Source organism: Struthio camelus, chromosome 5 (assembly GCF_040807025.1).
Source record: "Struthio camelus isolate bStrCam1 chromosome 5, bStrCam1.hap1, whole genome shotgun sequence".
NCBI lineage: Eukaryota > Metazoa > Chordata > Aves > Struthioniformes > Struthionidae > Struthio > Struthio camelus.
In genome coordinates, this window is record NC_090946.1 from 45,452,074 (window position 1) to 45,469,432 (window position 17,359).

At 44.9% G+C, this 17,359-nt stretch overlaps 1 protein-coding gene across 5 annotated transcripts in view; it reads right to left on the minus strand.

The window, feature by feature from the left end:
• Nucleotides 1-15,163, minus strand: part of PLEKHD1 (pleckstrin homology and coiled-coil domain containing D1) — a 36,423-nt gene extending 21,260 nt beyond the window's left edge. For 2 of the 5 annotated variants that reach the window (XM_068946168.1, XM_068946166.1), the window contains exons 1-2: nt 9,013-9,565; nt 8,517-8,614 (exon numbers count right to left, since the gene is read on the minus strand). In XM_068946168.1, the coding sequence (XP_068802269.1) occupies nt 8,517-8,614; nt 9,013-9,078 (164 nt within the window). In that variant the 5' untranslated portion in view covers nt 9,079-9,565. Of the gene's footprint in view, nt 1-8,516; nt 8,815-9,012; nt 9,566-15,024 lie in introns of those variants that run through there. The other 3 variants (XM_068946167.1, XM_068946169.1, XM_009689884.2) reach the window with 3 other exon arrangements.
• Nucleotides 15,164-17,359: the final 2,196 nt, after the last annotated feature.

Below are 17,359 nucleotides of genomic sequence, written 5' to 3' on the forward strand. Positions count from 1 at the left end.
GTAAAAAATGCTGAAAAGTAGTAACTTTTCTGAAAAAGTAACTGAAAAAAAGTAACTGAGGACTAGTTTAGTGGGGACGTTTCAAAAGAATGAATGATATAGAAAATATTTTGCACTGTCTGTACATCTTCTCTGACATGATATAAGAGAGAGTTGGGAAAAAACTGAGAGGCAATACACTGATAATTTATAAAGCAGGCCTTTTTACACTGCACAATACACTGCTGTGTAAGTCACTTTCACAAGATCACTTTCACCAACGACGAAAAACTCAGGAAGATCTGGGGAGGAGACAGCATTTCTGTGAATAATGAGAACTACCCCAAGAAGCCTTCCTGCTTCAGGGCAGAAAGCATCCACTGAGAGGGATCAGGATGAAACTTCTCTAGGCAGCACCTTCCAGTTGCAGCGTTTGGGGTTTCCTGAACCCTCCTCTGAAGCCCCTGATGTTGCCACTGTCAGAGATGGGAAATGGGCTTAGAGGCCTGATCCACTGGGGCAATTTCAATACCTCCAATACCTTCCAACACCCCATCCCCATCCCAATCCTCTCCCAAAGCAGTTGCCCATCATATGGAGCTGAGCACTGCCTCCAGCTGCGATGAGCACAGCAATTCAGTAGCAACTTAGTTCATAAAGCAAAGGAGAGAGTTTGAAGCTGAAAGAGTATTATCAGGCGTAGGCTGGCTCAGGAGGAAAGCTTTGGCACTCCCATTAGCCCCTATCTCTCACTCTTCTGCTGTGGCATGGGCAACATGGATGAAATTGCCCCATGCCCTGGGAACCCGTGCCATGCCAGCATCACAGAGGCACTGAAAGACAGAAGACTGGGAGAGAGCTAAAACTTCTCCCAATGCCTGTAGCAAGCTTGGGCTCTGGACCTGCTGTGCACTTGCTACAAAATCTTTTAAGTGACAGCCATTGAACATCTGCATTTTCACATCTGGAAATCTTCAGAATGTAAAACAGCCAGCAGACAGACCCTGGGGCAAGCTGGAATGAACTGACCAGCTTCCTTGATGTCATTCACTGGATCCCGAAATATCTCTGAGACACAGCAAAGTAGGAGTAAGAATACTATTTCTAGACCTATTTTTATATCCTTCCACCGACATTACACTCAATTAGAACTGAAGTTGAAACTCTTAACTGGCCTAAATATGCTGGCATGGCCTAAGACCATGAGCACAGGATGCAGAGCAACCACTCTTTCTGTATTACTGTGAAAAGTGCCTAAACACACACAGGGAGTTGGACTGTCCCTGTGGCACAATACATTTTCCCTGCAATGGAAACCACCATCCCAAATCTCTCATCAGCATCACAAGCTGGGACTAGAACAGTTTTCTCATGACAGTGCGCAGGGAAGGCAGGGAGCATCCCAGAGGAGGTGTGGGGCTGAAACATTCCCACGACTTTAAGACATTGACAAACAAAGCCCACTTAGCACACTGGACAACTCTGTGATTCATGCTTCTGAGAGAGCGGACCCATGTAGGTTCCACCTTGTGTGAGACAAAAATTGGTATTTTCCCATATATTTGCATTAATGGAAAACGCAGCCTCATCTCCTGCAGCAGCCTCAGAGCCAGCCCCATGGGAGTCGTGCAGTCTCCATAAACCGGAGCCACCTGATGCCCTGTTCAGGACATCAGAAAGATCTCCAGAGAGCAGAGAGGGCTTGTTCCCAATTCCCTCTCTGCACTGTTTCTGTGAGTGGTGCTTTTTTGTTATTTCTGCTTCCCACCTCTTGTCATTAACTCAATAGTAAAGTCCTCACATGAGGGGTTGCGCCTTCACTATATTTCTAGCACCTAGTTCGAAAAGGACTTGACTTCCTACTGGAAACTCATACCCCAACTGCCCAATAAGCAGCAAAGTAATACCTTTAAACAACATCCTCCTCGGCCCATGGACTGTGGGTCAGACAGTGAGCCAGATACTCAGCACAATCGAGAAACTGAGAAATATGAAAAACACAACACACAGTCTAGTAGAAAGTCTATTGATTGCTTTCAATAGTCCTTTCAGTCAGAACAACCTCAGAAAACATTTGCAAGACAAGTAAAAATATTGATCTTTGACTATGTATGACTGCTAATCTAAATGACCTCCTTTAAATCCAGGCTCTACAGTTTACTTACTTTCTGGCTGGTCAATGCTGCTGAAAATCCCCATGCTTTAGATTATGCTCCATTTAAAAAGCAAAATAAAAACAGGAACAAAGCACAGTACCAATCTCTGAGAATTGCTCTGCCTCTGGTAGATTAATGAAATTTTGTAATCTCTGACCTCACAGACATGGAGAGAATCTGTGGTGATTTGGAGTGAAAATATACAAAATAGAGTTAAAACAATAAATAATGGAAAACAACCCGCAATCAAATAACGAGGGAAAAAACACTGAAAATCTGTTTAGCTGCTGGGCACGTCCTTGTGTTTATGCTCATACCATATTCCTTCATCTGTCCTTACCTAAGGGGCTACACTTAAGTAAGCAAGATTACCTCTTTATAATTTTGACTTTTAGGACAAAGTCTCCCTATAACGATGCGAGAACAATTGAAGCAGCACAACACGTGGAGGGATGAAGGGAGAGGAGGAGGGATGAGGGAGAGGAGCAGTACAAACTGCAAGACTCAAGAGCAAGCTGGTGGAGAGACTAGAGCAGTGCCCAGGTCAGCAGGAACAGGAAAGGCTAAGATGCCAAGGGGGAACAGGGAGAGACCCCCAAGGAAGGCTTGGGATTGAAATGCTGGAAACAAGGAGTACGTGGCAGAATTAGGCACAGGCATGCCAGGGAAAGAAGAGGGAGTGCTGGAAAGACAGGAGAAGACTTTGAATAGCAAAATAAGCAACTCAGGAAGAACAGAGAGAAAAAACAGAGCAGCACTTAAAAAGCCAGGAGAGCACTAGTAAGATGAGAAAGGAGAGAAGACACTGGCACACCTAGGCATGCTTTGAGCAAGCTGTACATGGGATACAAGAGCTGTTCATGCACGGTCCATCCCTTTGGGCTATCCATCCCCTCTCATTAGATCCCATGCTGCCTATATCCAACAAGCACGTTTCTTAAATCCACACAGGCGTGAAGGGGTGATGCTTACACCCACATCACCCATGTTTTCATTGCCTATCTTCCTCATTTTATGGCCCTGTCCCTGGAGTCACCACAAACAGGCCAGCTTTCCTGCTGCAGAACGACAAGGCTGAAATGAACTCAGGGAAGCAAATGCCCGTTACCTCACACAACCAGTGCTGGGGTTACACTGACACCAGAGCTGTTGCATAACCTAAACCCAGCTGATGGAGGACTCCAGCCTGGAGTTGCTGGGACTGACAGCGTGGCCAGGTTGTGACCCAGCCGCACAGCCACCCCACCCTGTGTCTGGCCACAAAAGGAACCTCTCTCTGCTCCCTTTGGGCTTCCCAGAGCCTCTCCTTCCCCATCTCAGCTCTCCAGAGAGTTTATCCATCCTGATTTATGTCTCTACCATATGAGGATTGTGGTACTTTGTAGCATCAGGATGGTTGGTCCTCCATGCTGTACCTGTTCTTAAGAGATCACTAACACCACATTGGAATTAAATAGAATAGAGGAGGAACAGTTACAGAGTGACATGCATATAAAGCCAGAGATGTGGTCTGTCAAGATTAGACACAGCAGATCCATATCGGGCAAGTGGAAATACCTGCTCTCTGGGGATAAAGTGCTTTATTTCCGTCACAGATGGTTAATTAGACTAATTAGCTAATCCTCATAAAACTTTTTGAGGCAACAATGGTCCACGTTAAGTATTTACACTGTAAAACTGCAGCCTTCTCACTGGTCCTTCAGTCTAACGGTGGTTTTCTGGGCACTAGTCCAGGAGCACACACAGCAAATCCCAGTTGTTAGATCAGCCCAGTTCTCTCACCCTAGGGACAGCTCAGCAGAACTACGGGAAAAATGAGCTTTATCAGCAGGTCTGTCGGGAGACCGCAGTACTCGTCATTCACTCTTCCTCTCATGCCAATTTCAGGCTTTCCTGTCAGTCTTCTGTCCTGGTGCCTTGCAGCTGGAGAAGCTCCCAGCGTGGGCTGGTACCAGGAAGAGGTGGATGCTTCCTGGCCACGACAAGCCAAACGGGAAGCTTACAAGGGCAGGAGGGAAGCAACACGGTCTGTTCAACTCAGAGCCCCGTTGCCTCAGCAGTGCCTACTGCCCACACGCGGCAGGCACACGCTGTGCTCTTCAGCAGGAACCGTGCTACGTGTTTTCTGTCCTTTTTACAGCAGAGGACAGCCCTAAGCAATTATCCCTTCTACCTGTCCTACGACAGGTTCAGTGACTGTTGGCAGCCGTTCTGCTGGAAAGCAAGGTTACATGCATGCTTAGCAATGATACAGCCAGGTCTGGTCCAGGACAAGATAAAATTTCTCTCTTGACTGTACTGCGTTTCTTTCCTCTCAGCAGCAACCTGGCATCTCTGATGGATTTACTCATAAGCATGCTTTGTGTTTTGTTCTCTAATCTTTTCCTTTTCATTCCTCACACTCACCTTGCTTTTCTGACTATGGCTGACCGCTGAGCAGATGTCCTCATGCAACTGCCCCCCATCGCCCCCAAGTCTCGAACCTGAGTGGTAACAGTCAGCCCAGAGCATGAAATCTCTATGTGAGGCTGGAATTACTCAGGACACAGGGATATATATGTCACTTCCTACCTGAAAAGCTACAGCGCTGCCCTGTTAATGCCACACTCAGTGTAGGTACGTACCTTGTGCGTTTCCTTCCTGGCTCCATGCCAGTCCGATGCCATTGCTGTTGCAACATTTGCAGAAGAAAGAGGCTGAGCTGCTTGCTGTATTGGGAGGAAGAGTGGGATATAGCTTTGGGGTGAGGGGAGGACCATAACCAAGGACAGAGAATACAGCTTTCCAAAGCCCCTCCAGCAGTAACCCAAACTTAGACTGCACTGGTCAAAAGCACCATCAAGCTTGAAAGATAGCTGCTTCTCCCTTGAAAGGACACTACTTTACACGGAAAAAAGAAAAATAAATTAACCAAGGAACAGAACAACTTCTCTTGGAGAGAGAAGATGCTGCTAATAGCATTTCAAAATAATGCTGCAAAAGGCAGCGTGTTCAGATATCAGCCCTGGACAAAAAAAACACAGCCACCTCAGTCCAGTGCCAGAAACACCCGCCACACTCTTGGTCAGTATCTGAGGCAGCCCAAAAAGCTTAGGCTGCAAGACAGATCATTTTGTGGGCAAGGGAAAGGACTGAAAGTGTTCCAAACACAACTGCTTCACATCAAGTCTTGTGGTCCTCACAGGTGCTATCACACCTTGACCTGACTAAAACAAGGCTCTGCTGCCCCTCCCTGCCCCTTACATGCCCTTGGCTGCTGCTAAATCCCAAAGCCTACCAACAAAGCATTGGACCCTGTGCCTGGACTTCTTTTTTTTTTTTTTTACCCGGTTTGTTATCCAGTCGGCCTCCATCCTTCCTTTAAACGCTTGTTTTCTTTCTCAGGGTCTCCAGTTGCACTGTTACTACAGCCAATTAAATAGGACCAAGCCAGTAAGGATGATGCATCTTGAATAGCCATGCAGACTTATCCACATAACTGATGCCCTGATGTGATCTATCCTCCAGTTACGTGCTCTTCTACGTCTCTTAGCTTGGACAGACTTTCCTCAGGGCAGGGAGTACTTCTATTTTCTATTTCTAAATTCTTCCCCATTTAAGATTGTACCCCTAAATACTAAATACATAAAAAATAATAATCCAAGATTTCAGGACAAAACCTACATTGCTTGAGAGATCAGATCCTCACCTCTATCTAGCAGTAGTCAATTTTTTTCCTTAATGTAACCACAGTGGGAAACATCTCTTCCCCTTTTCATAAAATAATGCATTTGACCAGCTGTGCCTTGCTGGGCACATTTGGGGGGGGGGGGGCAAGGAAAGGATGGATTGCTCCTTATCTCCCCCCATAGATTGATTGATTGATGCTAATATGCAAAATTTTTGACATTACAGCAAATCCTTTCTGCCTCCCTCCTCCTCCCAAAAATCACTTGTTTCAGAGGGAACTGCTGAGTGTCAGAGAATACTCAAGAGCTGCTTCTTTAGGCGGCAGAAGCACAAGGGCCAAACGCCCACTGTGTGTCCCAAGACACGATGGGTCAGAAAGGCAGCACCCTGCAATCGGCACCAATGTGCACACACAGCCACAGCCCATCAGGGCCTGGAGGCCACTGTGTTTACCAGCCTGTTGGCTTTCAAGAGCTCAGGGCAAAAAGCTGAGGTTACAGAACAGCCTAAATACACACGTGTATAGTGACACCCCCAGGTACATTGAGACCTTCTCTGGCCTCTCACGACAGTATGTTTGGAGGGCGCCACCACTCATGCACGCTGCCAGTCCCGTGCCCATACCCCCACTTGCTTTACTGACAGGACCAACCTATTTTTTTCCCTGGCACCAGCTGTCCCTCTCCTCTTTGTTTCTCCTGTTCCCCAGTCTTTTCAATCTGGAAGCCACTTCCTTCCCAACCCTACAAATTCCCTGTCTCTGTCTCCCACTTAGCAAATGCTGGCCTTTCCCCCATTCCCCCGGACCCTCATTTGCTTTAGTTGCAGCTAATGTTCCAGCTCATCTCTGCCCCACGGCCACCTCCCCCACCTCTTTCCACCTGCATCACTAAAATATTTACAATTTGCTGAGGACGAGGGTGACTTCTAGGAATAGAACAGCGCTAAATAAATAATGACATAGAAAGAGCAGAGCTGGGCCATTTGCCTGTAAGAAATTTTGATTAGAAAGAAGATTTTTGCCTTTTAAGAACACAATTTGCCATGGAGGACACCTTCCCCTCTGTTATTCTGTCCACTGCTTTTCAGTAACACAGTCATACTACTTTCCAGACATAATTCATGTAAATATCAGTGCTTCTGAGCTGAGTGGGGAACACCAGCACAAATTCTCTCCTGCGGGAAAAAAGGCCACCATTTGCAGGAAAAAAAGAACAGCACAGAATACAACCTGCAAGCAGGACAAAGATGGCAACAAGCAAAACCACTTCCCAAGCAGCATCTAACTATTTTTCAGGCTATGCCATCTCTACCTATCTAGGTGGGAAGTATTGTGATTACTACACAGAGCTGAGCTGGAAAAGCTGGATTCAGAACTGGGTTTGATTCCTCATGGCTACACTGTAGACCACAGCATAAAGATACCCAGAAAAGGCTGTGCCAACAGCACATTGTTCACATGCGGGTTGTTCTATTTTTCTGAAAAACCTTGAGACATGCTTTGCTACAAAGGCTACACTGCTTTCCAGCTCCAGAGTTAGCTCAGGCTTCCTGTATTGCCTTGTTTTAATTACTCATTTGTGCGTTTTCCCCAGTGGAAAGGTGGGGAAAAAAGGAAACAACATTGCTTTGCTTTTTTGGTGCACTTTTTCCATCTGCAGATACCAAACTACCACCATAGGTGGTTAAGCACCACTTTTATAGGTGAGCATAATGAATCCTGGGTCACAAAATATCTCTTTGACAGTGGCAGAGTGAAAATACAAGTCTCTTGGCTATTAGTCCTGTAACTGAATCATTTGTCAATGATATCTGTCAGCAGTGACACCTCTCTGCCTCCCAAGGATGCCGGAAGGTTTCATCTGTTGCATCACGTACCCCAACTGAGCAATGAGAAAGCACTGTAAAACGTTTCCATGCAAGCATCCACGTCCCGTCGTTTGACAATCACTGGAAAACTTTTCTGTGAGATTCAGTGAACCTCATACAGAAATTACACTAACTTAAAACCTCAGACTGACCCATTACTTTAGTCTCACAGAACATACGTCTGCCTTTGATAATACGGCAACAAATGCTTTTACCCCCAAAACTTCCTGGCTGCGGTTACACAACACATTGGCAGTTTACAACTTCCTGGCACCAGATGGGAGTGAATTCAGAGCCACCTTCACCCCAGGGGAAGAGAGCCTGCCATTGCTGTTCACAGTTTGCCCTCAACGCCACACAGCAAGGCAGAACTGAGGCTGGTCCACAAACTGCTGCAGACCGTGCACACACGCGCGCACACACACACACACACTCCCACATGCACAGAGTCAGTTCAGCTTAACCATCTCACAACCAAAAAATTCAAAGAGCTTTAATAAGCATTAATGCTCCCAAACTGCTTGACTTTGTTCAAACTATAAGAGCTGATGCTCCTTCTTCCCTGAAACAATTGCAGGGTGATTGTGCAGGGGAGGCAGCGAGTCTCTGTCCCCATCCTGAAGTGCCCACAGCACAGGGACTGGGCAGATACAGAAGAAAGCACACTGTGGTGCAGTGTGTGTAAAAGGGATGCAGACGAGCAGGGAAGCTATGCCCAAAGTTTCACCCCATGGCTCTGCCTGGCTAGTCACACTCGAAGAGAGTCTGAACGCTTAGCTAGCCCAGCCCAGCACCCCTGGGCTTCGTAGTTTCCCCGAGCGTCCCTCATCGACCGCGACTTACCTCCTGGACCATTTGGCTGACTGCCTCCCAAAGGGTCTCTTCCAGAGCACTCCGTACAGCTGCACTTTGGTGCTGATGTCCAGAGCATCTGAATCTGCCTGTTCCATGGACGGAGAAGGGGATACGGAGTTGGATTTTGAAGTGAACATTATAGCCGGATTTGGTCCTAACTCTCCCCCTCTGCTTGGCGGCTCAGGGAATCCGATTAAATGCAATGAACCAGAAGGGACGTAACCAGCCACACCGAGCGGCAGACAGAGAGATTGGGCTATGGTTTGAATCAATAACTTGACTGCTCAGCACTCAGTCAATAATTCTCTCCCTGATGCACAGACGAGAGTTTCCTCATTGCGTATTACTTCCTCATCCATTAAAGACGGAATACATCCCAGCCCAAGAAAAAGAGGACTGATGAGAGCCAGAGATCAGGAATACAGAAAGACAGAGAGAGCTCACTAGAGAGAGCTCTCAGCAATAACAAAGTAAGCCAAAATACCTCTGCACCAGAGCCAGCTGGGAAGGTTACTTCACTCGACATTGCAGCACCCCAGAGAGAAGTCATGGTGAGACGGTCTTTTTGCTGACAAGCATCTCTTACTGTGACACATACCCCCAAAATCTTGTGCTTGGAGACAAGTTCTTCTCATTGATCCCAAGGGAAAGGGGAGCAGAGTGGATGGGAGCCAGCGAATTCGATCAGATTGTCTCTGCCATCAGGAGGATTTTTCTATGCCAGTCTGGCACTGCCCACCTTGGGTAGAGTTCACGTGGTTGCTGGGTTTGCACTGGGCAGTGTCCACACCACATGTCTTGCTCATCCTTAAAGGGCTATTGCTGATCACAGAGTTAGATGATAAAAAAAAAATCTGCCTGCTTCTGTGCATTTCTGCACAGCACCTGCACTGCCTCTTAGGTACCAGCTGCTTCTTAGCCGCAAAACAGGGGCATACAAATGCCACATGGCTCAGGTGAGCCTCATCTCCTGTTCAGGCCTCATGCGATAAGCTTTCTGTTCTTGTTCCCTAAGTCTCTGTCCCTCTACTGAAACCCTCCCTCCCTTCAGAGGCAAACACATGGCCCTCCAAAAGAACTCCTGTCTTTTGTAACACCCACAGGAAAGCATGTTATCATTATATTGTTCCTTCCTGCATCCTGCCCTCCATGTAGCTGCCTTCAATATTTGCATTCATGGAAGAATTGCCTGTATTGTGCCTGGTATAGCATCAGGGGCTTTGGGGTATCATATAATAAATGCAGGTACACAACATGCTGGGAGGCATCTGCTCCTATTCTGGCCTGTACCATCCTATTTCTATTCATGTTGATACTGTAATCGCCAAATAAGTCAGCCTTTCCCAATGCAGTGCATTCAGTTATTCAGGAGCGAGACCTAGCAGATCAGCAGTCCTTTCTTATTGCCAGAGGTTAAAAACCTGGGATGTGCCCCAGGATAAATCATAGCACTGGACACAGGCCCAGCTAGCTTTGCATGGTCACAGGCAACGGAAGTATCTTAACAGAGGAAGCGCAGTCTGCCTGCCTCAAGCTCACAGGCTGCATTTGGTATTAGAGACATTACATACACGGGTCCATGATAAAAATCGCTGTCGATTCCTAGAAGAGCATCAGCAAACCCAATGCTTTGCTACTTTATCTCACCCTGTGTTTGACTGGCCTTTTGCTCCCAGAGAGGGCATCTCCTGAGTAGCATCGAGGAACCATCTCAGAATGACATTAAGGGATAAGGTAGAGAACAAGTGAGAGCAGCAGGTACTAACTTCATCCCACCTGGGCCCCAGCTCTTGAACGCACCACTGTATTGCAGTAGAGAAGTATTAATACTGTAGTGACTGTCCTAGACACCGCACTGAAAAAGAATGTAACACTCAACCAGAGCTTCAGGAGAGGGAAACATTTCCCTGGAATCACATTGCAGAAAGGATAAAAAAGATGCTGGGCCCAGAAGTATCATGTTAACTTATAAATGCACAGTGAAAAGCCACAAAACAACTCTGTAAGGATCATCCAGCACCCCTGTCATTGTACTGCATTACTGATGCAAAGATACGATAGCTGTGACCTGCAGCAAGCAAAAGCAGGTTTTCATCCTTCACTTCTTTACTTATTTTTATCTTATAAAGACTAAGAGAGAAAAGATGTCTCTGGCTTAGAGCACTGGAAAGGCAGGTATGGTCCCTTCTGCAGATCTCTAGGACAAGGAGGGAAATGAGGAGGCACAGTAAATTCTTTACAGTTGGCATTTTCAAGGGAGGGGAAAAAAGCAACTTACCTTTGTCAAGTGTCTAAAAGAGTGGGCAGGAGCTCACAATTCTAGGGAAGTAAATAGCAGTGTAGTAAATTCTGCAAGTGTTGGTGTCTAGGACATACTAATTAGGGGATGTTAGCACTTCCTTTATGCATACATTGATATGACTGTATGTCATATCTGTATGTCAAACATGGCTGTTTGAAGGAAAAAGCAGGAAAACAACACAATAGGTTAAATAATTTTTCTCTCTCACACACAGAAGAGTGTGGCAAATAAGGGCCAGCCTAGAGGTGCCTCAGCGTTATTTTTGTCGGATGCAAAACTTACTTCTACTGGCCAGAAGCTTTAAGATCGAAAGAATGGTGTTATAAAACACTTTCAAGAGAAAAGGGTCAGCCTTAAGGTGAGCAGGGAGAGCAGGGTCCTGCAGAAGTCCCTTTCTTCCAATTCCAGGAGAAAGAAATCCCCCTAAGGAAGCAGAGGCAAACAAGCAGGTTTTTGTTTTTTTTTTTTTTTTTGCTGTAAGATCTTGAGGAAACATGTCAGCCCACAGGCACATAGACCTGTATATAGAGATTAATCAATTTGGATTCAAGCTAGGAACTCATCATTTAATAAGAGGGACGGAAGAAAATCTATACTAGCCTTTAGCAGGATAACTATTTGACACAAGTATAAAAAGGCAAACATAGTCACGGTCTGCATTAGAGGTAAGAGAAGATGTAAGCCACTGCACAAAGTGCACAGGACATCCCATCTGTACAGCTCTGGCTGCACATGTCTAAGAAAAACTCTGCCTTGAAGAGAGAAGGATTTGAAGGACGAGCGTAGGCAGAGCTAACCTATAGTACGAGAGTAGACTGAAAAAGGTTGTTCAAGCCTGCTAAAATGAAAGTTGAGGGGAAAACTTGACTGCTCTTTTGTTTCAAGAGCTCTTTCCCCCCTTAATGTATTGGTGAAGGCCAATGCTTGCAATATCACAAATGGGCCTAAATCGACCATGAATAAATGAGAATGTGCATAACCATTGCAGTGCGGGGGGAACAGAGGCAAAAAAATCATTTCTTCTAATACATACTTGGATTTGTTACACCATGCAGCAGCCTCAGATGGCTGCACCCTCCAGGCCTACAGATCAAGTTTATCCCTCTTTCTCCTAAGCATTTTTGTTCTAGAATAATTCCATGTTTCTAGGTGGATGTTTCACTCTTGATAGCTCCTACGGGAAGCAGAGCTGCAGGTCCTAGTGATAAATCACTGGAGCTCTACTCTGAAAACCTCCCTGTCATATTGCTGTGGGAATTATTTTGCTAATACGTTGTCCTTGCTTTTCCTATACACGAAGCCAATGCAGCTTTGCTCAAATAGCTTTGAGGCAAACACCAGTGCAAGTCGACACAGGAGCAAGATGCCACTGTCACAGGCCACCCTTCTGCTGGAGAGATGCTTTTTCAGCTTAACAATAAGCATACTGGATAATTGTAACCAATGAAGATGCTTGCATTTTCTGAAAGTAAAAAGTTACTCCTTTATGTTCTGGGCAGCCTCATAACAGTACTCCACACTGACAAGAACTTACTCTTGGGCTTGGACCAGTAAATTGAGATTTGGATCAGAGCTGCTGCAAAGTTGGAAAGGATTCAGGTCTGGTTCGCCAGTATGGATTTCCCTTCCAATTAGAGCTTCCAATAGTCTCCATTGCTGTTTTCATCCAGAGAACCATTAGCAATTATGGTACTTGGAACAATGTGAATAGCAGTAAAAAAACAGCCTAGCTCAAGTTTCATTTATGATATATCATTCTTGCAAAGACAAAATTTCACGTCTATCAAAATGATGCTCCATCTTTCCAGATATAGTTCTGTGCAGAGGCTACTCTGAACAGAGCAAAAGCAACCACCATCTGCCCATGTCTTTAATGTGATGCATTGATAGATTGCATTTCTTCTGCATGATTAAATTTTTATGTCGGATGGGAAGGGAAGAATCTCAGAGCTGTCCAGAGCTCAAAGAAAAGAGTTATTCAACAAACAGCTATTAAAATAAAGAGACTTCTGCAAATTTATAACTCCCTGTGACACCATCCCTTGGTTAGAACCACGTGGTCTCAGCAGCACGTTCCACAAAAAGCCCTCCACAAACCCCTGCCATCCAAACCAATCCAGATCCATCCTCACCAGTCCAAAAGCCACATTGATTCCACTATTAGCTATTTCTGTGGTGTGGAAAGAGCACCATTTCAGGAGAAGACCTACAGGAAGTCAGAAAATACAATGTCAATTTACTGCTTATTGAAGTAAAGGGATTTGATAGAAAGCAGCCAGCCAATTGCTTCCCGGAGAGAGAGGACTCCCATTCTGGCTTTTTGGAGGTGGCTTGCTCAGGGATTAGCCCCAAGGTCAATGGTCACTTCCCTCAGTCTCTACAGAGATAACTCCTTTTTTGGATCCTAGTAAAAGACTTCCTCTGGAGATGACTCATTCACTCTGGTAAATACTAAAACAACAAACAAAATAAAAAAAGAAAAAAAGCAAATATTTCCGCTAAGCAAACTTTTTTGTGGGGGGGAAGGGGCTTTGAAACACAGAGCAGTCGATTACAGGGGATAAATTTCCCTCCAGAAGATATCCCACAGTATTCCTGCAATACACCAGATTTTCCCCACTGAGCCTAAACACCATAAACTTATCACATGGCCTTTATAAACAGAAAATGCTTGGTACTAAAATAGCTAGTTTATGGTGCTTCCAACCAGCACCTTGCTCAACAGCAGTGAACAAACATAGCTGGGTTGGTCTGGGCTTTTCTGCTTTCTTTCTTAAATTATAATCCTACCAGCACACATTCCCTTCCCTTCAGCCCTAGGGCAGCTGTTCCACTTCACAGGCAATTCTAACCAGAGTCTCACTTTGTAAGGTTGGGAGAGCGCTGCAGCAATCCGCGCACGCCTCCCCGTGGCTGAAGAGTGAACCACAACACAGAAAGAGGAAAGAACAAGCCTTCCCCAACAAATCTTTAAAACAGTGCTCATAGCTGGTAAGCTTTCTACTTGGCATGCATACCACCTGCATTTCTAGTTTTCCTTTGCTAGAGCATTCTGTTTTGCCCATGTTTTATCCACTTTTGACTAATATTATTCAATCCAAGCCCAAGCATTACAGTAGCAACAGTAGGAAGTTACAGAGGAAATGGTTTGAAGAGGTTACACGGCTCAATAGTGATCGCTCAGCAAGCCCTACTGGAAGTTTTCTGCAGAGAAAATATACAAATCACATTGATGATGTATCACACACACACGTATCCTACATATGTAGCGCGGGCTACATAAAGCCCAGCAACTTTTAGAGGCTTTCATGATCTTTGTGCTCTCTGGTACCAGGACACTTGGAGATCTAACAAATAAGTGGGAGAGAAACTAGCTACTCAGAGCAGTTATTCTGGGGGACAGCACAGAGTTTTAAAGGCACAACCACTTATTCAGCCTCTTAATTTTCAGCACCAAAAAAATATTGCCTTCATGATGAGGGCACCAAAGCAGGGTTCAATACATCTGGCCTCAGTTTCCAGCCCTGCCAGAATCTCCCTACCTGACTTGAGCCATGTAACTGGATTTCTCTCTACCGTAGTAGTCCCTCACCTATGAAAATGGTGCTAACATCCAGAACAGCACGAGAACACACATACCCTGTCCAATACAGTAGCTTTGATACAAAAGCCAAAAAATTCTACAAGTGAGGGTGTTGCTGGAATTTCTTTGGCAAGGGGATGTTTGATCACTATATACTATCACAGGGAGACAACTGAAGCACCAATGTTTGTAAGATCTGACAAAACACCCCAACAGCCAGTTGGACACTAAGTAAGACTCAGGGCTGATGGCTGCCCACTCTGAACAAGTACTTTCTTCAGCTGTTTCAACACAAGTCAACAGATCAGAACCCTCCCTCCAAGTCTCTAAAACAGGGTTAGTGGCAGGGCTACTTTATACAAGGCATTTTTCCACTAGAAAAATTCAGACATTGATTGCAATCCACTAATTTTCACACATTTTGTTCCCTCTAGTCTAGCTTTGCACAGAGGGAAAGTCGTCCTAGGCTTATCTATTTATTGTATATAAGAGTTACCCAGAAACCTGGATTGACTATACCATGTTTTTATTTAATCTAAATCCCACGGAAATGTCCTACACACACAAAAAAACATAATTGCTCTTACATATCCATTCAAAGTTTACTTTACCTGCACCACTGTTATTGCCATTGAAGGCAAGGTCTTAACAAGCTAGAGATGCTTCCTATTAGGACTTCATCCAGAATTGGAAATGGCAGGGACCAAGACACTTACGTTCTTCAGACCCTCCATTAACACATTCCACTATACACAGGCCTAACAGGCAGCAGTTTCTGCTTTTTTTGGTTAATTTGTAAACTCTCTCTCCTTCCTGGCTTTCTTCACAGCTAGTCACTGCAAGCTCAGGGTTCGTGCAGCGCACACACATTGGACAGAAAAAAGATCACGCTTCTTGATATCCTTCCTATCCACATTCTCAAGCGGGTATCCAAATACAGAGGAAGGAGGGCTGTCAGGAGGAGATGTAACAAGCCCATTGCAAACCCTGTGTTTGCACTAAGGAGAACCCTCAGCCAGCTGAAAGTCTAAATCGCCTGGCAATTAAGGACACCAAAAACATTGCCCTCCACAAAACACAGCCGTCTAGGAGCGCCACCTCGCCCTCCCCAGCTCTATTTACTACCCTGCGCCGAGCCATTTGCTCAAGGTCAGCTGTCCTTCAGTTTTTCTGTCAAAAAGAAAAACAGAATGTGGAAAATCTACTCTAGCCCTAAAATGGGACTCTATTTACAGCCTAACCCTCTGGAGGCAAAGTTCAAGTAAGAGGTGCTACAGTAAAGGTCATTCAAATTACCTAGGAGCTTGTAGCAGGGCTTTTAGCAGCACTCTTCAGCCCTGAGCCTAGCCACTCAGCTAGCATCCAGTGCAACAAAGAGTACCTCCCTTAAGGTGTTTCTTCAGATAGCAGGAGCATATTAATTCCCACAGATTCCAACACAAGCTGTGATCATATACTACAACCACTACTTGAGACACTGAATGGGAATACATCCAGAGCAAGTACAGACGGAGCACTCTCCTCCTTTCAGCTATTTCACCTCTGCTTTTAGATTACTTAAATACTGCATAGGTTTGGTGCCAGTAATCATAATACAGCCTACTTTTAATTAGCTCTACATATTTCCTGTGTGAGGCATTTTTCTTACCGCACCACCGACTGTAACGGCTAGTTAACCTCTAGACATCTTAGATAATAGAGGAAAAAATGCTATAATAAAAAGGGTAGAACGTTCTGCAATTCTGCCTGGGGGGGGATCCTGGGATAAGCCTTGCAGGTATCGGTAGAAGAATGCTTTAATTTGTAAATTGGAACAATAGATGACAGCTCTTCTTATTCTTGCTGCTCTCCTCATCCCTAATGCATCTCTAATAAAAATGCTGATGAAAAAAAGTTTTTTTTTCTTTTCTTTCTGAATTCAGGCACACTTTACACCATCATCAGGAAGCCTGCAACACCACAGTTGCTTAATATTTAAGCTTTCAATGGTAACTCTTGTAACATAAATGCACCCAAAGCACTTCCTCCTTCCTCACATCTCTGCAAGGAAATACACCAGACTGCAGTGGTCGCCTCCAGTTACTTAGACAACAATTTTATTAAACACAAACAGTATATTAAAACTGCATAATGCTTCATCATAAATCTTTAAAGTTGAACTTTAGTTGCCCCAAAACACAAGCCTATCTGGAAAAGTACTAGCTTCTCATTTCTATTGCCTTACATTTGTCTCCACTAGCTACATGAGCAACATTTTGTCATTCGTTTTGATTCTCCCACAGACTTGTACAAATTAATCACATTCTCCTGTAATTAAGCCCGCATAAAGAGATGGCACTTTTTCCTAACCATATAAAGCTTATGAGCTACCAGAAAAATCAGCAACCATAAACATATTAGCTGAGAAGACTGCTTATTGCTTGAGGGAAACTGTTAAAGTTACAGGATCTTAAATAAGTCTATATATAGCAGCTGGAGGAGAAAAAGCCTTTTGCTATTGGATTACTTGTAGATCACATCGATGCATCAAGGGTATCTCTTAAATGGGTGCACTGAAGATGCTATGCTTTGGGAATGCATACAGTGAGCACTACCCTGTCCCTGCTCCACAGCATCATTCCCCTTCATTTTTTCCAAAATGATATGGCTAGAACCCAAACCTCCTTACAGGGCAGCTGGAGAATACGGAGAACAAGAGGATGTATAACCCAAGTTAAGCCAACACCTTATAAAGGCCAACAACAATCAGTGCTCAAGACTGCTATTCAATTAGGGCCTTCCCAAATTGGGCTAAAGAACTTGGCAGACTTCCAGGTGCTGTTCATGATATTAGGGAGGTGCAGTTGAGTCCTTAATCGCCTCTCTGCAAGCTACTTAAGGCTTGCCTCTCTCTCTAGATTGCTTTAAGCCATTAACATTTCCTGGATTGGTCTGGCTGACAATTTC